The sequence below is a fragment of the Eulemur rufifrons genome, chromosome 7, assembly GCF_041146395.1.
Source record: "Eulemur rufifrons isolate Redbay chromosome 7, OSU_ERuf_1, whole genome shotgun sequence".
Lineage (NCBI taxonomy): Eukaryota > Metazoa > Chordata > Mammalia > Primates > Lemuridae > Eulemur > Eulemur rufifrons.
Window position 1 is genome coordinate 52,767,697 of NC_090989.1, and position 24,110 is coordinate 52,791,806.

General features: G+C 35.9%; 1 protein-coding gene across 1 annotated transcript in view; it reads right to left on the reverse strand.

The window, feature by feature from the left end:
• Positions 1-290: 290 nt before the first annotated feature.
• The window catches only part of CD47 (CD47 molecule), a 53,055-nt gene continuing 29,235 nt past the window's right edge, over positions 291-24,110 (reverse strand). The window contains exons 4-11 of the mRNA XM_069472576.1: positions 21,660-21,767; positions 20,326-20,418; positions 19,203-19,295; positions 17,729-17,821; positions 5,508-5,539; positions 4,148-4,172; positions 3,503-3,535; positions 291-1,620 (exon numbers count right to left, since the gene is read on the reverse strand). Of these exons, the coding sequence (XP_069328677.1) occupies positions 1,616-1,620; positions 3,503-3,535; positions 4,148-4,172; positions 5,508-5,539; positions 17,729-17,821; positions 19,203-19,295; positions 20,326-20,418; positions 21,660-21,767 (482 nt within the window). The 3' untranslated portion in view covers positions 291-1,615. The remainder of the gene's footprint in view (positions 1,621-3,502; positions 3,536-4,147; positions 4,173-5,507; positions 5,540-17,728; positions 17,822-19,202; positions 19,296-20,325; positions 20,419-21,659; positions 21,768-24,110) is intronic.

Sequence of the window (24,110 nt, forward strand, 5' to 3'; positions counted from 1 at the left end):
CATGAAATATGACAATTAATTTGGCATAAAAGAGGCACATGGGAACATTCAGTGGACTAAGAAATAACTATTTATGCAACTACACATATGGATGTCTTATTACACAAACAGGAAGAATTATGTATTTTTAGAGGGCATTGGTGAGCAGGCAAAAAGCACGGCGAATTACTTAGAAGTTTTTAAAGTTTTAAGTGATCAAATATTTGCATCAAATATAATTGCACCCAATAAAGATCTTTGTTTTTAAATGTTTTTACTAAAAGCACAAAATTAACCTTTGCGCTCCTGTACTTAGCCCACTTTTGTCCATATAGAAGATGCATGTGCCTATCTTATACATATGCACATACAAACACACCCACAAAGAGGTAAAAAACAAGTGCTAAAAGTCTAAAAGTACTCAAGGCGATCACAACTGTCAGAACATTAATTTTCTCCTAACTGGGATAGGAAATGTGGGTTTTGTTTTACTTCTCAATCTTAGGGGAAGGGGAGTACGAGGCAGGACTACAGGAGGAAGGAGATGAGTGTTTATCATGCAACACAGAATACAACAGTAATAAAACCACCCTTTCAAGGGCTGGCCTGGTGGCCTGATGGTGACACACATTTTGTTGCCATGCAGGAGACTCATAGTTCAAATTTCAATCTTGCTTTTTCATGCCTCGGATCAGAAAAGAAGTGAAGAAACACTATAGATTTTTGCCTTCAAATCAGAGGAAGGGAATACATATGTTACAACCATAGCTATTTTTGTTGAAAAGTGTGAACATAGTGCTCTGAGAACAAGTCTGGCTCCTTCCTGCATGTTGCCGTGTCACTGGACCATGTTCAAAGAGGAGAAAAGGTGCTACATCTTGTACAGCAGAAGCAAATAACAGGAGGACAAGACAGGGTTTAAAGAGTTGTGTGAATAAAAGAAAAACACATCCATCAATCAAAGTACCCTAAATCTGGAAAGGATTTATTACACTGTATGTTGAACGGGAATGGGTGAATGGCAACCCCCAAGAATGAAAACCACTATCTCTATCAATATCACGTCACACGTGGGTGGCATACAAGATGTTCCCAATCAAATTCCTGTCTGTACTTAATTCACTATTCCCTTGACCTGAAGTGACAGACACATTATTCAGCTAATATCGTAACTGCCAATGCTGCTATGAACCTGAGTTTGCTAAGGTTTGATGGAAGCCACTGGTTTTCATTGATATATCTGGGTAACCATCAGGTTAGTGCTACATAATTCTCACCATGAACTAACTTAAACTGGTGACCTGGAGTCAAGAGGTTCTAGGATCTGAGAGTCATCATTCTTGGAAGCTGCCCATTCTACTTTTGCCCCTAGTTGAATAAAAATAACAAAAAACTGGATCTCAATTGGGCACACAGCACATCATAATTCTTTTATTAACTAAATTACAGCTGCTTTGAATAAAAACTTAACTGTAACAATCATTTGAGGGTCAATGACTTTTTCCCACAATGACAGCCAGTTACTTTTCTTGGTTTCTTCTCCCCAACAGTGAATCAAGGCCATGGTGCTTAAACACAAGTGTATTCCTTTCACGTCTTACTACCTTCCAAATCACAGTCCATCACTTCACTTCAGTTATTCTGGAAAATTGAAAAATGAACAATCACTATTCACATCTATTTTCTATCCATTAAGAAGTTGATGCATTAAAAATTTGTTTCAGATATACAATATCTAAAATCAAGAACATAGATCTTCAAAGGTCAGAGTTACATAAACCAGGCAAATCATTAGCCTTTTTACTTTCGGTAAGAAAAAGGCCAATCCCAAATGAAAATAGAAATCAACACAGTCTGATAACCACTGTTTGCTGCGTTAGTTGAGGAAAAGCTAAGAGATGTTGATTTTTCAAAGCAAAAGACATTGATTCTGGAATAATGTTCTATCACATTCACTTTAGATCGACACCCTTCATTTAATGTAACTGAAATATGATCAGGTGAAGGCGAAAGAGAAAATGGTACGGACTGGGATCCCTGGGAAGATGGGACAAAATTCAATCATTGACAAGGCAGACACACTGTGAGGACTGGGCGGTTGTCAGTAAGAAAAGCCCACCAGACAGACATTTAAAAAGCAAACAAATTCTGATTAGCTAAATATTAGCAAAATTAAGCAAATTTTCATCATAGATTTCATGTTTTATGAACATGCAAATATTCAAGGCAAAACTTCTTTATAATATCTCCTCATGCAGTAGATTCAAAAAAGGTCATGTTTAAGGGAAATTAACAAAGGAAGGGGCATTCAAGGTTCTTATACTGATTTTCTGAAAATGGAGACTAGTTTCTTCATACAACCACAGAACAATGATATGACAGTAGGAAAATGAAAGAACATAAAAATTAAAAAACAGGACACCAGAATGTAAATATGAACAACCATACCTCAATTCCAGGCACCAGTTGTTTTTTCAATGTCTCTCAATTTATTCCTACTAACTACATTTTTTTTAAAGGAGGGCAGCAGCTCATATAACAAAACATGCTTTTAAAGGCTGTGACACAAATCTATAAAAGTGGGATCATTCTGTGAGACTCCTTGTTGAGTACAAGCCTAAATGTTTTAAACTCTGTTCACCAATACATGATTGGAGTGTTTTTAATCTTATGCAAAAATTAATTGCACTCAGGAGAATATAGCCTTCTGTGTTAAATGCTGCATTTGGCTACAGAGGTGAGCAGGTAGGTCACAGGCTTTAAATTACAGAGCAAATTATATGATCAAAGAATGACTGCAAATACCAAAGGTAAAAAGATATTTTTAACAATTACAGAAAAACACAATAGTTACTAAATGCCAACAAACCTCAAGAATCACAACACATTAAGGTAAAATCAAATGAATGCTTGCAGCACTCAATATCTCAAGCTTATTTATCTTTAAGAAGTAACAAATATATGTCTTTGAAACCTTCAGTAAAGATTGGAAGTTATTAGTCCACAGTTCCAAAAAAAGAGGCAAAAGCTGAGTGCCTAAACATCTCTTTCCTTCTCTCTTTTTAATGGTCTCCCAAAAGGTTAGAACCAAGTTCCTGCTTGGAAAAGCAGAGATATTAAGTCCCCGTGGGTTAAATGCAACAAAATCACCAGAACAAGAACAAAAGAAACTCTGTCAAAATGATAAAGATTTATGTCAAATTATTTATGTGCCATATAAAAAGTATTTTAAAGTTACAGTCCACAGACACTGAATCTGAAAAATGTTTCACAAAAAGTGGTTATTTCTCTTTTCTGGGAGCCGTATGATCAGAGTCAACTTGTGATACTCTATAGCTTTTATAGTAGTAGTATTGCAATTTTTAGAAAAGGAGATTTAAGTTTTATACATCAAGAAATGTGGACCTTTACCATTTGACAGTGTCTCTTTTACTAAAAGAAAGACATACTTTTAAGAAGCTTTTTCATTTTTCAATGTCCATATTTTATCTAATTTATAATTGTAGGTACATTTCATACTTACCATCATTCATCATTCCTTTTGATTCTTTAAATGCTAAGGATTAGTAACAAGCCAAGCAGGCAGTTAGTAAGGTTCTACAATTAGAAATCATTTCTAAACAAATATACAGTAATATGCTAACTACTCAACTATATAGCCAAATTAATTTTAAGGCTATCATTTTATTACAAAGCCTTTCTGTGGATCATATCCAAAGTATCCACAAAGGAAAGACATTTAATTGGGAATATAGATCTAGATTTACATAGAGAGAAAGTGAGATGATTTGGTCTCACTCCATGGGGACGGCTGTATGGTTCTGAAATTTATAAATCAGAAATTGGAAGTAACTGAGATTCTTCTCGACTGGGGAGTGTTAAGCTTCATCTTGGCCAATTTCAAAGGACAAGGGTCTCCTTGCCCAAGTTATCACTTGGCTATAGTAAGTAACTACTTAAGAGGCACAGAACAGCACATTTTCCCAGAGGTGAGAATGTTACAAAAGCAATACTCATAATCCTTGATGAAAAATTCAGAGAAGGGAGGCCAAGGCAAGGGGAAAAAAACCTAGATTCTTCCTAAGGCATAGATGGGGCATTCTAACTGCTTTGAGGGCCAGTTCAAATTATGATCTGGTAAGGGATCAAGATTGAAATAACCACATACCATTAAGGGGTTCTTCTACAGCTTTCTGCAAAATATTTAAAATACATTTATATAAAAATATAATTTATTTCATGTCCTTTTATACTAAAACTTATATACACCAACATTTAAACTATATAGTAAGCAGTGAATTCTAGTCTAAAAACAAAATAAGGCTATAAGCAAAGCTTGCCAAGTCTAGTTAATAGCTGAATAATAACTGTATTATTCTCTTAATATTCTTTTTCTAAGCAGAATTTCTCACCTACCCTGCCTCCTTCAGTTCAAGAAATCCTAACTTCTCAAAAATTATTAAAGTTCAAACATAAATAGCAACAAAAGAGTAATAATACAGTTAAACTACAGATGGGAGCAAAACAGAATCATTTTTAAGTCATGCAAACTGAAATCAGTTAACAGGGAGAGAAAATATGTTAGTATTTACAGGTCCAGTGGTTGGATTATTTCTAAGCGGCACTTTATAAACTGCTGGCTGCTTGTGCCCAATGTAGCTATGGCACCAATTTTTCTAGAACAAGCACCTGTGGCAAGAAGAGTCCAGCCCACCCCTGCCCTTTAGCACATTTGCTGAGGCTTGTCAGACTTGGAAGCACGTGGAACCACAGAGACAGAGACAGTGACTCTCTTCGGCATTCCAGGAAGATTTCTCATCAGTCCTTCAGAGGAAGCTAAATACAATATAGTCCCTTCCATATCTTACTGACTAGCTCTGGGGCCTGTCACTATAATAAGTTTATACTTATCAAGACTTTTTCTCTTTATTTATGCCCTCCTAAATTTGCTCCTTTCTTGGAATTTTCTCAGAAAGATTATTAAGGTATCCAAGGTACAGTGAAACCTGGAGTACAGTTTTAAGGAAAAAAAATTTATAAAACATTTTTATGAGAGGGGAATAAATCATAACTGAACAGATATTTGTAGCAATATTTATGTTTATAGATTATCATTTTTTATGAAGACAATTTAATATAAATTTCTCTTTTTCATTCTTAAGCCTGAAATTGTCATTCTGCATATGCACATCAAATGAATCTAACAGGTGAGGGAATGTATTGTAATTAGCTTCCTTCTGATCACAGATATAATATGGCCATTATTCCTACTCATAAACTTTCCAGTTCTGGGTGTAAGAAGTCAGTACAATCTTAAGGACTCATTTATTCTATCCCATTGATACCAAAATGACCAAACATAGACTTTAAAATAGAACTGGACCCATTCATGCAAAGGTAATGAAATGACTTCAACATTTTCTTAACTTGATGTTATACTAAACAGATAACAAAATATCTCTATTATCATTACTCAGTTTAACCCATCAAGTGATCATTCTCCATTCATTTAATAAACTTTAACTTACCCTAGGAGGATTTATGGTCTTCTGATCGGAAGCTGATAGAAATAAAAAACATAAGAATACAAATTTAATAAATGAAATAAATTAAGGCAATGTAATGTTTAATTTTAAGAGAAAATGTACCGGGCTAAAACTAAAGGTACCAGAGACTCTAAGAGTTCCAGCTTTGATGGTCTATTCAAAACTACAGAATATTCTTAGATTATATTGGCACTGAGTTTTAAAAAAATGAAGCAAATAACCCACCTACATCAAATAACTAGCGCACACCTTCTCTCATTTGTGTATGTCATCTTTCCCCCAAATCAGCCACTGTTACACTTCTTGGTGGAAAAACACTGTCACCTACTCACCCCCACCGTGGGCTCTCCATCCTCCCTACTCTATCCAGCCAGAAGGTGGACAAAATGTGCAGTGACTGATCCCCCTCTAAGCCATCACCCTTGGCTCACTGTTCTTCCTTGTAAGCTAGTCCCCGCCTCCATCTTTCCAGTTTTTAAAGCCCCAAATAGCTAACAAACTATTCAGATGCCCCTGAGTTTAAAGAGTTCCTCTATGTGTTCCTTCTTAGCTTTCTGAGTTACCCTTTGCACTCTTTCTAAATAGATTAGTTAATGAAGATGAAGTAATATAGGGCATGAAGAAAGTGACAAAAGGGAAAATGATGACTCTAGTTGGGTAGGAAGAAGAGACAACTTCCTTATAAAAACCAAGTGAAGAGGCCCCAGGGCAGCTGAAGCCAGTCATAAATACAGAATTAGAGTTGTACAAATACAAAAGTGTCCACCAGCAACATGCCATGAATCATTTGGCAGGAGAGTGATCCTACTGAACAGAGCAGTCAACGCCACTGAAACGGACTGGATGATGGCTCGGGGTTTCCTTACAAGCAGACTGAGGCAGCCCCAGGCCTCATGTGTGTTCCTTGCTACTTATTCACTACCACTCCCCACTCTTACTCCACTGAACTCCCAAAGCTAGCAAGAAAATGGGGAGTCCCGACCTAAGGACAGCCAATCCGTGGGCTAGTCAGAAGCCGGCATGGCTCTCTCAGACAGGAAAACCTGCACTGACTGGCCTGATGAGCTTCTCTCTCCCACTGGAATCTGAAGAGGAGAAAAAGAAAGCAGACTAGAGACTTGGTGATGGGAAGGGGAGGTGAAAAAGAAACAGAGAAAGGAGGCAAGAAGGAGCTCAAAGCTTGAAGCTATAGTAAGAAAAGCTACCTACAACCAGGGCCATGAAGGAGAGGGTGAGCTAGCTGGCTAACAGATAAATAATCAAAGGTAGAGGGACTCTGTAACTACCACTGACAGATGGCACCAGCTCTCTCCTGTTGCTGAGAGAACACCATGATGACTCAGTCCTTAGGGAGGTGCTGGATCCTTCCAATTCCTAGACCACATGCTGTTCTACTCTCTGGGAGGGCTGGTGATGTATCTGAACTCATAAGATTTCTGTCGCTGTTAGTGCCATGTGTGGCTTTAATCGAACTCCCTTACTGTGCAGACACTTCAGGGGCATGGTTTGGTCCTTCCATCCAAACAAGAAGGCAACCTCTTTTGAAAACAGTATGGAGCAAAATGGATTGGGTTGTACCACATTTAGCCATCTCCCAAATAAACCAAGCTGAATTATAGACCTTTGTTAGGGACCACCACCATTAAGATAGTCACATATATATACAACTTACTTCAACTACACCATGCCTCACATCTATGTCTTATAAAGGAAAAGAGAAATGAACAGGTATTAAATTTCTGATGATAATATGAAAGGTCAGATATAAGATCCTATAGTTACCTTTTTAGCTCATAAATTTATTAATCAGAATTAAAGTTGTCAGGTGTGGTGGCGCACACCTGTAGTTCCAGTTACTCTAGAGGCTGAGGCAGGAGAATTGCTTGAGCCCAGGGATTTAAGGCCATCCTGGGCAATGCTGTGAGATCTCATCTCAGAAAACAAAAAAGAGAAAGAAATAAAGAAAGAAAGAAAAATAGAATTAATATTAAGAACTGCCAAGTAACTCCTTTTCTTCCCTAATAATGTGTAAAGAATTGTGTAAAGAATAGTTTCTAAGTTCCAATTTTCGGATCCAAGAGATGTCATATTTGGCTAGCCCATTCTAAAAAAAAAGGATCAATGAAGCATAGTGATTCAAAGGGACACCAGTCAGAGATGATCCCTCTAATATAAAACAGAACAGTAGAGAAGTTAATTTCACCTGAGTTAATTCTCTCCAATATGGATAGAACCCACGTGAGAAAAGGATGATTATGATTGCTTTGCTGCTACTACAGGCCTTTGGCACTAATAGCCATATGTATATATTTTTTTTAACTACAAGCCTTAAGCATTCCATATGAGCTTACTTGCAATGATTCTTGATTTGTTCTTCTCTCCCTGAAAACCTATCCTAATCACATGCTATATATGTATTTCCAGGTTTTAAATTTTTCAGAAACACTTTTTCTAGTGATCCCAGATTTACCTCTCCTCAACAATGAGCAAGAAAACCTCTCTGAATTTTTTCAAGATGGCTGACTAGACACATTCATGCTCACTTCACCCACTGAGAAGAACCAAAATAGTATATAGACAGTCACATTTTGAATACATTATCCAAGAGAGAACATGGAATTTCAACAGAAAAGTGAGAAGAAACATCAAAAACTAGAAAGCAGAAGGAAAAGAGGCAGCCTGCTCGAAGCCGGCTCCCCGATATGGGGAGAGGATAAGTAAGAGCCTCTCTGTGGTCCACTTTCCCACTGGGGAATGATGAAATCCAGACCATGAGACAGCACCTTGACTCTACCAAGCCCTGAATTTAACTTATAGAGCTGCTGGGAGACTGTAAGAAGGAGCTGCTCTAGGGAGGGAGCTTGCCTTGGTCACATGGCTCTTTTTGAAAACTAAGTGTCTACAGCAAGATGCCATTTTCAATTCTAGCCTATAACAAAATGTGCAGCATCCTAGGACCCAGCAGTGCTGGTCCTAGACATTAGGGAAACTCAGGCTGTTGCTTACAGAACTGGGACATGAACAGGGGGTGGCTCCCACAGCTAAGACTGAGAAAAGAGTGTGGCGTGGGCAGTGGCTACTGGCACTGGGAAGCAGGCGTCACCAGGACTGAGATCAGGACTTGAGCAGGATGCAAGTTGCTGCAGAGGCTTGGTCCCATGCTGGACAGGGGCTCCTATAGCCTGGGGCTGAGATGTATGCTAGGTGCAGACAGCCAGGTCTGATGGGACAGCTAGGTTGGCTGCAACAGCTGGGACTCGGGAATAAGGCACACTGGGACTGGGGTGTGAGAGAGATGTGTGCCCCCTACCTGCCAGCCAAGACTGTGGCCACTGGGGCCAGCCTCATCCTCCTATGGCAAGGCCTCAGAACAGCAGCTGCCATCCTCACCAAAGCATTCTGCCAGGAGCCTGAGGATTGCCAGTCATGGCTGGCGCATGCACTTGGGGACCTGAGTTCAAGCCTGCTTGGTTAAGTATCACCTGGCTTTGGTACCCCCCACCCCAAGACAGAGTGCATGGCCCAGGGTCCTGGGGATTGTACAACCCAATCTACCACCTAGGGCACCTGAGCACTCTTCCCGGGGAACTGAAGTTGGTTCTAACCACCTTATCACTACCACCTCAGCTGGATCCTACCAGCAGGCACCATCTACTGGCCTGGAGGCAAGCCTGCACAGCCCATCGCAACCACTGCCAACACAAGTGTACAGGGCCTGGGACCCAGAAAAGCACCTGACCACAACTACCACCATCGCCCTTACCATACCAGCCACCCAGGGGCTCAAGAGCTCACTCACCTGCCCAGTCTACCACTACCACAATTGGCATCTGACAAAGCTATTTATAGACCTAAGAATTGGCCTGCCTAGAACCACCAACACAGGTACCAGCATATGCTGTCCTGGGGCACAAGGACAGACACGCTTGGCCCACCATTGTTATCACTGAAGCCTGAAGATGTGCCCATTGACATTTTAGTCCCCAGTACAGCTTCACCACCACCTCCACTATAACCACACCCTAATACACGAAGGAAAACACAGATACCACTAGTGCTGTTTATAACTAACTAAAGAAATCAAACAGAGACTTCAGTACTGCATGTACCTAGAAGCAAAACCAAAGGGTCATACCCAACCAACATCACAGATATATCTTCAGGCAAAATTCTATCACCAATGCAAGTGAACTCAAATATAGGAAGAAGTGACCATTATACCAGATGTGATAATATCAACTTTAAGAGACAGGAAACATTAAAAAGCAAGGAAATATGACATTCCCCAGAAACATAATTCTCTAGCAATAGATCTTACCCAAAAAGAAATTCTCAAAATCCCAGATACAGAATTCAAAATACTGATTTTTAAGAAGCTTAATGAGATATAAGAGAAATCTGAAAACTGATACAAAGAACTCAGATAAACAATTCCAGATATGAATGAAAAATTTACCAGAGAGACAGATACATAAAAAAACAAAACAAAACAACAACAACAAAAAAAATAAAAATAAAAAGAGGAATCCTAGAACTGAAGAATTCATACAGAGGAAATACAAAATACAGTTGAAACCTTCAAAAATAGGCTAGACCAAGCAGAAGCAAGAATCTCAGAACTTGAAAACAGGTCTTTTGAAATAATCCAGTCAGACAAAAATAAAGAAAAAAAAAATAAAATCTTCAAAATGTTTGGGACAACATGAAGAGACTCAATATTTCAATTACTGGTATCCCCAAGGACAAAGGGAGATCAAAAGTTTAGAAAATCCATTTTATGAAATAGATTAAAACTTCCCAAGCCTGGGAAGAGACTTAGACATCCAGCTACAGGAGGCTAAGTGATCCCCAAACAAATATAACGCAAAAAGGTCTTCACCATAGCACGTTATAATTAGACTGTCTAAAAAAGTGAAAGAGCAAATTTTAAAACACAAGAGACACGCATCTAGTCACCATCAGACTAACAGCAGACTTCTCAGCAGAAACTTTATAGTCTAGAAGAGAATGGGATAATATAATCAAAGTGCCGAAAGAAAAAAAAAAAAAGTCAGCCAAGAATATTATATCCATCAAGATGATTATCTTTCATAAACGAAAGAGAAATAAATTCTTTCCCAGACAAACACTGAGGGAATTCATCACCACTAGATCAGCCCTATAAGAAATGCTCATGACAGTCTTAAACTTGGAAGGAAAAAGATGACATTTACCACCATGAAAACACATGAAAGAATAAAACTTACTGGTAAAGCAATCACACAAAGGAGGAAGAGAAAGGAATCAAATAACACCACAACAGAAATCTATCAAATCACAATGACAAATAGCAATAGAAAAAGAAACAAAAAAATTATAAAACAACCAAAAAACAATTTAACCATATGACAGGAATAAAACTTCACATATCGATAATTACCTTGAATGTAAATGAATTAAATGCTCCATTTAAAATGTATAGATTGGCTGAATGGATATAAACATGATCCATCTACATGCTGCTTATAAGAAACTCACCTTACCTGTAAAGTCACATATAGACTGAAAGTGAAGGGGTGGAAAAAAGATATTCCATGCAAATTGAAACCAGCAGTAGCTATACTTATGTCAGACAAAACAAACTTTCAGTCAAAAACAGTAAAAAATAAAAAAAGAGGATATAATAATTTTAAATATACATGGACCCAAGCACCCAAATTCATCAAACAAATATGACTAGACCTAAAGAGAGAGACTACAATACTATAATAGTGGGGGACTTCAACATACTACTCACAGTATTAGATTATCTAGACAGAAAAATCAAGAAATATTGGAGTTAAACTAAACCTTTATTTATTTTTATTTTTATTTTTATTTTTTTTTGAGACACAGTCTCACTCTGTTGCCTAGGCTAGAGTGCCATGGTGTCAGCCTAGCTCACAGCAACCTCAAACTCTTGGGCTCAAGCAATCCTTCTGCCTCAGCCTTCTGAGTAGCTGGTACTACAGGCATACACCACCATGCCCGGCTAATTTTTTCTATATATTTTTAGTTGCCCGGCTAAGTTTTTTCTATTTTTTTAGTAGAGACGGGGTCTTGCTCTTGCTCAGGCAGGTCTCGAACTCCTGACCTCGAGCAATCCTCCCACCTCGGCTTCCTAGAGTGCTAGGATTACAGGCGTGAGCCACTACGCCTGGCCTTAAACTAAACTTTAGACCAAATGGACCTAGCAGACATTTAGAGAACATTCTAACCAACAACTGCAGAATATACATTCTTGTCATCAGTACATGGAACATTTTCCAAGATGAGACCATATCTTAGGGCACAGGATGACTTTCAGCAAATTTTTAAAAATCAAAATCATATTAAGTATTTTCTCAGACCACAGTGGAATAAAACTAGAAATCAATACAAAGAAGAACTTCAGAAACTACACAAATGCATATAAATTAAATGACATGCTCCTGAATAACCATTATTGAGTCAATGAAGAAATTAGGATAGAAATAAAAAAAATTCTGAAACAAATGAAAATGGAAATACACCATACCAAAACTGTCAGATACAGTAAAAGCAGTGCTAAATAGGAAGCTTATAATTATAAATGCTTACATCAAAAAAGTAGAAAGATTAACAATCTAACAACAAACCTCAAGGAACTAGGAAAGAACAAACCAAACCCCAAATTAGCATAACAAAATAAATAAAAAAGGTCAGAGCAGAACTAAATGAAACAGAAACTAATAAAACAATACAAAGGATCAATGAAATGAAAACTCTGTTCTTTGAAAGATAAACAAAATTTATGAACCATTAGCTATACTAACCAAGAAGAGAGAAGACCAAATAAACAAAATCAGAAATGAAAAAAGAGACATTACAACTGATACTACAGTAATACAAAAGATCATCAGAGACTTTTATGAATTATGATACACTCAGAAAAATAGAAAACCTAGAGGAAACAGATAAATTTCTAGAAACATATAACCTCCCAAGATTCAACCAGGAAGAAATAGACCTAAACAGACCAATAACAAGTAATGAGATCAAATCAGTAGTAACAGATCTCCCAACAAAGAAAAGCCTAGGACCAGATGGATTCACAACCAAATTCTACCAAACATACAGAGAAGAACTAACACCAATCCTCCTGAAACTGTTCCAAAAAATCAATTCTCCTTAGCTTATTTTATGAGGCCAGCACCACCCTGATATCAAAACCAGACAAGGACATAACAAAAAAAGAAAATTACAAACTAATATTCCTGATGAACATAGATACAAAAGTCCTCAACAAAATATACTAACAAACTGAATCCATAGATACAAAAGTTCTCAACAAAATATACTAACAAACTGAATCCAACAGAACATCAAAAAGATAGTACAACATAAAATCAAGTGGGTTTTATACCAAGGATGGAATGATCGTTCAACATATGCAAATCAATAAATTTGATACATCACATACACAGAATCAAGAACAAAAACCATATGATCATCTTAAAAGATGTAGATAAAACATTTGATAAAATTCAGCATACCCTCATAAAAGTCCTCAACAAATTAGACATAAAAGGAACATACCTCAAGATAATAAAGGCCATACATGACATACCCAAAGCTTACATATTGAATGGGGAAAAGCTGAAAGCATTTCCTTTGAGTACTGGAACAAGACAAGGATGCCTGCTTTCACCACTCCTATTCAACAAAGTACCGTAAGTCCTAGCCAGAGCAATGAGGCAAGACAAAGAAATAACAGGCATCCAAATTGGAGAAGAGGAAGTCAAATTTTCCCTGTTTGTTGATGATATGACCCTATATCAAGAAAAACCTAAAGACTCCATCAAAAAACTCTTAATGTTTCAGGATACAAAATCAATGTACAAAAATCAGTGGTATTTCCATATATCAATAACAATCTAGCTGAGAAAGAAATCAAGAAGGCAATCCCATTTACAATAGCAAAAAAAAAAACCTCAAATAAAAAAAAAAAACCAAACCACACACACACACACACACACACACACACACACAAAAACACCTCGGAATAAGTTTAACTAAGTAGGTTAAAGATTTCTACAAGGAAAACTATAAAACACTGATGACAGAAATTGAAGATGACACAAACAAATGGGAAAACATCACATGCTTATGGATCAGATTATTATCATTAAAATGATCATACTGTCCAAAGAAATCTACAGATTCAATGCAATCTCTATCAAAATACCAACATCATTTTCACAGAATTAGAAAAAAACCATCCTAAATTTATATGGAACCAAAAAAGAGCCCAAACAGCCAAAGCAATCCTAAGCAAAAAGAACAAAGCTGGAGGCATCACATTACCTGACTTGAAATTATATTACAAGGCATAGATTAATGGAATAGAATAGAGAACTCAGAAATAAAGCCCCATATTTACAGTCAGTGGATCTTTGACAAAGCCAACAAGAACATACATTGAGGAAAGGATACCCTTTTCTATAAAAAGTGCTGGGAAAATTGGATAGCCATATGCAGAAGAATGAAACTGGACCTCTATCTCTCACCATATACAAAAATCAACTCAAGATGGATTAAAGACTTAAATACAAGACCTAAAACTATGAAAATACTAGATTAAAACCCAGGGAAAACTTTTTTGCACATTGGTCTAGGCAAAGAATTTGTAACTATGATCTCAAAAGCACAGGTAACAAAAATAGACAAATAGGACTTAATTAAACTAAAAAGCTTCTGCACAGCAAAAGAAATACTCAACAGAGTGAAAAGACAACCTGTTGAATGGGAGAAAATATTTGCAAACTATTCATCTGACAGGGGACTAATATTCAGAATACACAAGGAACTCAAACAACTCAACAACAACAACAAAAAACCCCCCCAAAATCCCACTAAAAAGTGAGCAAAGGAAATGAATACATTTTTCAAAAGAAAACATACAAACAGCCTATAGGTACATGAAAAAATGCTCGACATCACTAATCATCAGAGAAATACAAATCAAAACCACAAAGAGATATCCCAGTCAGAATGGCTGTTATTAAAATGACAGAAATCAGTAGATGTTGGTAAGGATGTGGGGCAAAGGGAACTCTTATACGTTGGTAGGAATGTATATTAGTACAGCCTCTATGGAAAACAGCATGGAGATTTCTCAAAGAATTAAAAATAGAACTACTATTCGATCCAGCAATCCCACTACTAGGTATCTACCCAAAGGAAAAAAAAAATCAATATATCCAAAAGATAACCTGTGCTTGTAAGTTTATTGCAGCAGTAGTCACAATAGCAAAGATATGGAATCAACCTATGTGTCCATCAACAGATGAATGGATAAAGAAAATGTGGTATATATACACAATGGAATATTACTCAGCCATAAAAGAGAATTAAATTATATCTTTTGCAGCAACACAGATGGGACTGGAGGTCATTACCTTAAGTGAAATAAGCCAGAAACAGAAAGACAAATATCGCATATTCTCACTCATAAGTGGGTGCTACGAAATGTGTTCACAGGGACACAGAGAGTGGAGTGATAATGGACACCCAAAAGAGTGAGAGAATGAAAGGGGGAAGATGATGAGAAATTGGTTAATAGGTACAGTGTACATTCTTTGGGTGAAGGATACCCTAAAAGCCCTGACCTGATCACTAAGCTATCTATGCAAGTAACAAAATATCACACGTACCCTATACATTTGTATAAATAAAAAGGAAAAAAAAAAGAATTGGGAATAGTTAATTATGTCCACCAATAAAATATTATATAGATAATAAAAATTATAGGGTTTATACAATTTTATAAAAAGAAAATATCTCTGAATATATATATACACACATATATAAATTCTATATCTATATTTCATATCTGCATTATTCTAAAATATGAGATGTTGTGATAAATATGGTTCTGACTGCTACTAGGTTGATTTTGTAGCAAAACACTATTATCTGCCCTTATAATGAATTAACTGGTAATAGCTTTAAAACATGAAAAAGCATTGACTCTTATAAATAATGGATATAAATGTCCTATACAAACTAGCCCAACTTTACTGAGTTTAGTTTCTTATAATCTTTTATATGCTCTAACATTAAGTTATTGTTCCAAGCCCTTTATCTCATTTTATAAAACTAAAATCTTCCAGTAAAAAGGAAAAAAATCTAATACTGTCAAAAAACAAGGCCATAAAAAGTAAAAGTCAAAATGCTACTCTTTAAAACAACAACAATCAAGGCTACAAATTTAAACTTGGAAATGATGAAAATTATAAAAGTTAAAATTCTCATAGTAACATTAACTTACTCTTGAATAGAGAGCTTGGGTTTTTTTTTTTTTAAAACTATCTGAGAATTTTATTGCATTTAAGTCAAGAAACAATCATTAGGTTTTTCTAAAACAGAACATCTTCAATGAGTAAAAATTATTGTGGAAACATTTACAATTTTCACTTCCTGATACAAATGTTCAAATTTGCAACCTTAATGCTACGTATATTCAGATTTACACAGTCAGATTATATGAGCAAAACATTAATTTTCCTAGTCTACTACATTACCTAAAGAGCAACTTTCCTGTACCTTGTCTCTTCTTGCCTTTCAACTGAACGGTGGTGTGCCTCTGAACTCTGGCATCAGACAAGTTGATTTGAAAAGTTAATTTAGGATATTTTCAAAATGCTAATAAAATTGGACTAAATTTTTAATTTACATATAGTATACTTATATGCTAACCTATGATAAAGAAAAAATAATTTTAGGTATTTGTTGGGATTTCACTTTCATTTTAATTTTAATGTCAGAACAGTGACATTTGCAATGACAGTGGTTTCGCTGGCCTCTTGGGTATGGAAGCAATGGAGAAGGCGGGAGAGCGAGGTTAAGGGGATGGCAGCCAGACAATGCTGAGTACCACTTGAGGTATCATCCCCAGACCTGATGGCGATTATACCGAATATCATTCTTTGCTAGATATGGAAGGCATGGCGGGGGGGATGGGAGTAGAGGGAAATCCTGATAGTGAGGATGCCCACTTGTCAAAGACACCTAATACTAGTCCTCCAGAACTGTGTGAATACTGCAGGTCACATACTGTGCTTAGGCATTCATGAGGAGCAACAAAATCAGCAGTGTCATCTTCAAGGACAAAGACACATGATGATTAGAAGACTCAACAAAAGTAGAATATGCATCAACATTCAAGATGCTCACTATAGCTACCACATGAATGCCATTCTGCTTTAGATGTCTTAATTATGTTGCATGGACTTACGTGACATAAACTAAGAATTTCATTGAGAAACAATTAGCATTTATGAACACAAACTGAAGATAGGTAGATTTTGGTTAAGTATTTTAATTATTTATCTAATAAGCATTAATTAAAGGGAGACAGAGAATATACAACAGAATCAAACTTAATTATCAGTCACTAAGAACTAAAATTCAGAAATAAAGGCAAAATTTCTTTGAAAGTATTACAAAAGTCATATGGGAAATTATTTGACTATAACAATTTAAGTTTTGCATTAATTTTTAGAAACACATACAGTAAAGTTCACCTAAAGCAAAGCAGAAACACTATTTTTTCAATCCATTAATTTGTAACTTTGCTTTATTTCATAAATAAAAAGAATTTTTTTAAGTGGGAGACTAATATAAATCAGATTATAGGGAACAAGTTCCAGGCACTATTAGTAGCATCTATCTCTCTACATGTCAAAAATAAGAATTTATGCAAAAACCTCTTACATGAAAATTGGCAGATTAAATACAAGGGTTAGAAACAATGAAGTGAAGTCCATGCTTACTAAGAACTTATTTTAAAAGTAGTAAAAGCCTAAATTGTAAAACTCAATGTTTTATTATATTGGTTTTACAGAGAAATGTTTTAAAGTCATGCACTGGAGGTCACTGCTCTTTAAATTAACAAAACTGACTGATTTTGAATTTCAATTCCTGTCTACTTAGGGGCATCCATGTTTATAAACAGTGCAAAAAGAACAGCAAGTGACAAACAGGTCTCTGTAAGAGAGCTCTATCACAGAAACAACAATTAAACATACTTTTCTATTACTTAAAATGGAGTTTCAAATATTGCCCCTTTCACTTATAATAAACAAATCTACACATTCTAACACATAAAGTCATTTTCTTTTAAATTAGTTAATAATCCAAACTTTTCATCAAGATTGACTTACCCACAAATTTCATATAAACTAGTCCAAGTAATTGTAGTAGAGCAAAGATAATCAAACCTGCAATCAGAAGAGGGCCATGCATTGGTATGCATGCTGTAAAAACAAATAAAATTTTGTATTAGAAATAGGTAAGAAATAACTAAACTTTTTAAAGAAATTCACAATAGTGGTAATAAAAAGTTTTAAGGAGAGTAATTATATTTCTAATGATCAAAAACCAAAAATTATCTACATATGTTTATTATTATTAATTCAGCCACTGAAATGACTCCAAATTATTATAAGAAAAAAAGCCCACCTTTGCATAGCACACACCTTAGCATACCAAGACTAATGGGAAACAGTGTGTAAAATCTAATGGTCCAACCAATTGGAGCCTGATGATTTCAAAAGTTCTTCAACGAATATGGGCATAGCAGTTTGGCTGCTTGAATAATCAGCACACAAGCCATATATATATATAGAGAGAGGCATTATGCTCATAGCAATGTGGAAAGTGCTATTCTTACTGCAGGAAAACTTAGTTTAAAAAGAAAAGGTCACAACACTAAATGTTGTCAAGTAGGTGGAGAAACAGGAACTCTCATTCATTGGTAATGGTAATGCAAAAATGGTACAGCCATTTTGATACAGACTTTGGCAGTTTATTTACAAAACGAAACATATTCTTAACATACTGTAATAGCACTCCTTGGTGTTTATCAAATGGAGTTGAAAACTTATATCCACACAAAAATATGCACATGGATGTTTATAGCATCTTTATTTACAGTCACAAAAAACTGAAAGCAATCACGATGTCCCTCAATAGGGGAATGCATAAACAAACTGTGGCACATCCACACAATGGAATATTACCCAGCTCTAAAAAATAATGAGCTATTAAGCCATGAAAAGACATGGAGGAAACTTAGATGTATATTTCTAAGTGAAAGAAGCCAATCTGAAAGGCTACATATTGTAGGACTTCAACTATAAGATATTCTGGAAAATGCAAAATTAAGGACACAGTAAAAAGATCAGCGTTGCCAGGGGTTTGGGGAGAGAGAGGGATGAATAGGGGAGCACAGGCGATATTTAGGGCAGTGAAACTATTCTGTATGATACTACAATGGTGGACACATGTCACCATATGTTTTTCAAAGCCCATAGAACATATATCATAAGTGAACCCTAATGTAAACTATGAAGTTTGGGCAATAATGATGTTGTCAATGTTGGGTCATCAATTGTAACAAAAGTACTACTCTGGTGAGGGATCCTGAGGGAGGCTGCGGCCGTGGGGTATATGAAGGGGGTGGGGGTACATGGGAATTCTCTGCACTTTCCAATCAAGTTTTCTGTGAACCTAAAACTGCTCTAAAAAAATAAAGTCTATATATTAAAAGAAAAAGAAAAAAAGAACAAGGAAAAGAAAGAAGAGCTCTGTCCAACAGTAGTCCAAATCAGGACTACAGAAGGATGTGACTCTTACCCGAAATACAGAGACTCAATCCAACCACAGCGAGTATATAGGCCAGCATCTGAATAACCAATATGACAATGATGAAGGAGTGAATCCCGATTGCTGAGGGAAGGAAAAGGATTAAACAGAAGTATGTTCAGCACATTTAAGAAGCAATCACTCCTATTTTTGCATTTGGTGCAATCAGGAATATCCTACGACTAAAGACCAACTCTGGAGTTCCTTATCAGATGGTAGATGCTTTTCCAGTGACCTAACCCTTCCACACAAGTAGTCAGATCCAAATTCACACATTTAGCAGCCTTTTATTTTCACAGTTAGCTAAGCTGGACTGGCAGTCTTTATCCCAACTCTTAGAACAATGCTGCTTTTACCTCACTTGTACATTTTGCAGTTGGGATGGCTATTATGTTTGGCTTCTTCACATGCACACAGAATTGCTTTAGTGGAGAGAATCATTAGCAAACGCGATTGTAAACATCAGACTCTATCTTGTGTATCTAGAAGATCTATAATTTTATAACAAATCAATACTTTTCTGATGTACAGTAAGTCAGACATAGACTCTAAGATCAAGTGTTAAATGTAACTAACAAACATATGTTAGTGATTTATTTTCAAAATGCAGTAAAAATCATACTTATTATAGTTTGGATATCTATACCATCTTTTAAAACTAAAGTGTCAAGGTCTGCTAAGAACTAAAAAAAAAATGTTTCTACTATTTGTGATTTATAACCCCATTTTATAGAACTAGTCTTTTTAATAGAGATGCTTAGCAAAAGAAGAGAAAGGCTATGCTTAATTTCTACTTATAAACTCAAAAAACTAAAATTAGAACATGAAGATAATTATTAAGGTATTATATAGAATAATTTAAAATCATGCTGACTGGTATAAAATACATATGAAAATCACTTTTTTTCAAAATAATTGAATGCCTTGAAGACCTAGGATAACCTTAAAATTAATCCAAATGGATAAATGTCACTAAGAATAGCATGGAAAATCTTTTAATAAATCAGTATTTATTGAGTGGTAAAAAGAAATCCATGTAAGACTATTTATACCAAAAGTGACTTTTTAAAATGAAAATTGTAGGCAAAATGATGCAGTAATAACAAATACTCACTTGTTTTAAATACATAGTAGTGAAGTAATAATAATAATCCTGTAGTAGTTACAATTAAACCAAGTCCAGTAGAATTCTTTATTGAATATTCACCTGTTAATAAATAAAAATATTTAAAATATTTTCCTACATACTTTCTACTCTTCAGGACACTAACGTACTTAATTTATTAAATGTATTAATCTCGATAATACTCTTATAAACTAAAAGGCTTAAAAATATATGTTTCCCCCAAAGCTTCGGACAAAATAAGTGATTATTTTTCGATTATTTAAGACCAAACTTAAAACATGTGAATCTTAACATGTTGAAAGCTTGGATTGGCTTTACCTCTTTCCTAATTATCTTACAGAATTCCAGATGAGGAATTTTGTAGTCGTCTTCTACCATTCCTTTCATTTGCCATATTCAATGTGTCCCAAAGTCAAATTAATTGTTCTTTCAAATTGTCTTCTGAATTCAACCCCTTTCTGTCCCATGCCCTCACTAACTCCAGAGGCAAACAGAGCTGCCAAATTTATGTCCCTACAAGTTACACCTGTACTGCATGCTTCTCTAAAAACAATGGTGTACTACAGCCTACCAATTTGAGTCCTGGGCTTTCTTTGCTTTTCTTTTCATGTGCTATACACCCTTATTTCCCAGTCCCACTCTCCTCCTCCAAATGCAACTGCCATTTCAGGCAAATCTAGTTCCATTCCATGTCCCTGTACACTGAAGTTTGCCTCTGTAGTGGGTGGAATGGTAGCCTTAAAGACATTTCCATCTCCTAATCCCTAGAACCTGTGACTATTACCTTATATGGCAAAAGAGTATTGCATTACATGGCAAAAGATGTGATTAAGTTAAAGACCTTGAAAAAGAGGAGCTTATCTTGGATTATATGGGTGGGCCCTAGTTGAGAGGCAGAGGGAGATATGACCAAAAAAAAAAACCTAAAACAAAACAAAACACAACACAACACAAACCAACAAAAAACAACCACACAGAGGTGAAGACAAGGGTAGAAGAGAAGGCAACGTGACCACAGAGGCAGATATTGGAGTTATGCTGCCACAGACGAAAGAATGCCAAGGACTGTCATTCCTCAGCAAATATAGAAGCTAGAAGAGGCAAGGAATGAATTCTACCCCAGAGCCTCGAGAGGGAGTGTGGTCCTGACAACACACCCTAATTTTAGACTTATGGCCTCCAGAGCAGCAAGAGAATTTCTGTTGTTTTAAGCCACCTAGTTTGTGGTAATTTGTTCCAGCAGCCCTAGGAAACTAATACCCTTCCCCTTGGAACACACTCATTTACAGCCTACATTCCCTCCTAGCAACTGTACATCTTACCTGGGACGAAAAGAATGGCTCCAACAATGATAATCGCAGTGGTCACTAGTCCAACAACAAGTACAGCAATGGTTATCTCATCCATATGAGTGGATTTATATTTAAGTGCTGAAAAAAAAAACCCACAAAGAATTATATTAACTCAATCAGAAGTGAATCCATTTTGGTAACTTATAAGGTACAGAGACAAACTGGCACACTTAATTATAATTGACTAACCTCTGAGGAACAACTCCTTCATACCATCAAGTCACTTCACATCTTTTTCATAAGCCAATGGACAGGGTCATGACAGTATAAACATGGATGCTGAATTTACAGGTGACGCCTTTGTCCCTTACACTTTAAAGAATGAAGTTCTACATATCAGGCTTTCTCAGTTGAGGCATTATTAACATTTTGAGCTAGATAAGTCTTTGTGTGGGGGGCTGCTCTGTGCATTACAGAATGTTTAGCAGCATCCCTGGCCTCTCCATACTAGACGCCAGTAGCAGCCTCCAGTTATGTCAATCAAACTGTCTCCAAGCAATGCCAATGTCCCCTGATGAGCAAAATCACCCCAGAATGACAATACAACACTCAGGTACACCACGCTGATGGGAAATAACTGGCTGTTTAACAATATCAAGAAAAAGAGAACTTTGTTCCACCTTACATAAAATTAGTAAACCATTTAGAAATCTGGATATTTTGTTTTGAGAAAGAGGATAGAATAAACATTGGCCAAATCACACACCCTTGTGAAATCCTAAGGAAGAAAAAAGCTTAAGTTATTCAACTAAAATATTTTAATAAAAATAACTACAGAGATTTGACAGAATACATCATACATATTATTGCTTCTAATGCTAGCTCTATTGTCAAGTATCTAGTACCTTTCCTGAAAGAATAATGTAATGGATAAGCCTAAAAATATTATTTCTTTTACTACATATTGACCTTTTTGTTTTGGTTAATATTGAAATTAATTTTTTTATCAACAAAGTTGTTAAAGGTAACCTAAAAGCAAATTTGAATAGCAGAGAGAAACAGAGTGTGTGACTGAAATGCTGCTGTATTCTGGCCACACATGGAATTCTCCACGCCAGTAATCAATGGGCAACTGTCGTGAGGGAAAGAATATTTTTTTTTAAATGTTATATTTAGCATTTAATTTTCCTCTGCTAAAAATCACAGATTAAATATAGTAAAAACAACAAATAAGCCCCTAAATGACCATGATAAAATATATGTTTAAGATATACTATAGGCAACTGAAGAGTTTTTGAATCTCTATCTACCTATATTTTAGATTATAACCTCAATTTTAGTCTAGAGGGAGAAGGAGGTCTAAGCAATAAATAATCAACCCTGAAGCTGAATAACTGAAATTCACATTAAACAGAAAAGAGAAATACACATTAATCAGAAAACATCTTATGGCAAGTTCCCCAATTTTTATTTGATCTATTACCTCCACCCAGCCTTGGAGCTTACTTGACCCCTAGTCAGTCATATCTCTGCCTTGTTATAAGGCACAGAGTTTTCACTGCTTCCCTGTCTTCTAGGCTCAAATACTAGGCAGAATGAAATTGAGTGTATGGGTCACAAAAGGCATAGACAGAAAAAGAAATGTTCTCTAGACATACGTCATGCTTTCCATTTAAATTCTATGTATATTGTTATCTAAACAGAACTTGAAAGTTCTGCAAGGGGTTATAAAATTGAAGTTCTGTCAAACGCACCTCAAAATCAATCATTCAGACTATTTCAGGTTTAATTCAACACATAAAAGAGCTACTAAGATCAAGCAACAAGAATTTGCTTTAGAGTACAGTAAAATTTCATGTAAAAGGTTGACTTATGTTATTCTTAAAAAAAAATAAGAGTTTGAATTGCATATAAAATTCCACCTCTTCAGGCTTAGAAGAGCTGCTATATGAGAAAATAATGCCAACAATAGCAACAAAAATAAAATACCAAAAAATACTACTATAGATGGTGTTAGATCATAGAATGGCTTTTCCCTTGGAGTATAAGTGCACTATATGTTGGATATAGCTTAAGTTCCTGTTGATTGATTCAACTACTACTTATTTTCAAGGCTACCTTAAATTCATCCTTACATTATAATAGCAGCCATTTCCAACAAATATACAAGTCGAGCATCTTAAATCTGAAAAAATCCAAAATCTAAAACACTTCTGGTCCCAAGCATTTTGGATAAAGACACTTAACCTGCATTAGTGGGGTCTACTTAAGTAATCACAGGCAATGAAAAAGTATCTCCATGGTTTTTTTTAGTGAACCTTCTTAAAGAGTTTCTTTAGGCTCATTTTCTTTGTTCATATTGCCCACATTTAAGCAAGTGAAGGGTATGTATCTTGTTGCTAGCCCAGTTGTCAATTTTCTCAGTGTGGCTAACAGGCAAGGAATCTGATATAGATGCCATAGAACCCAATAATCTCAAGG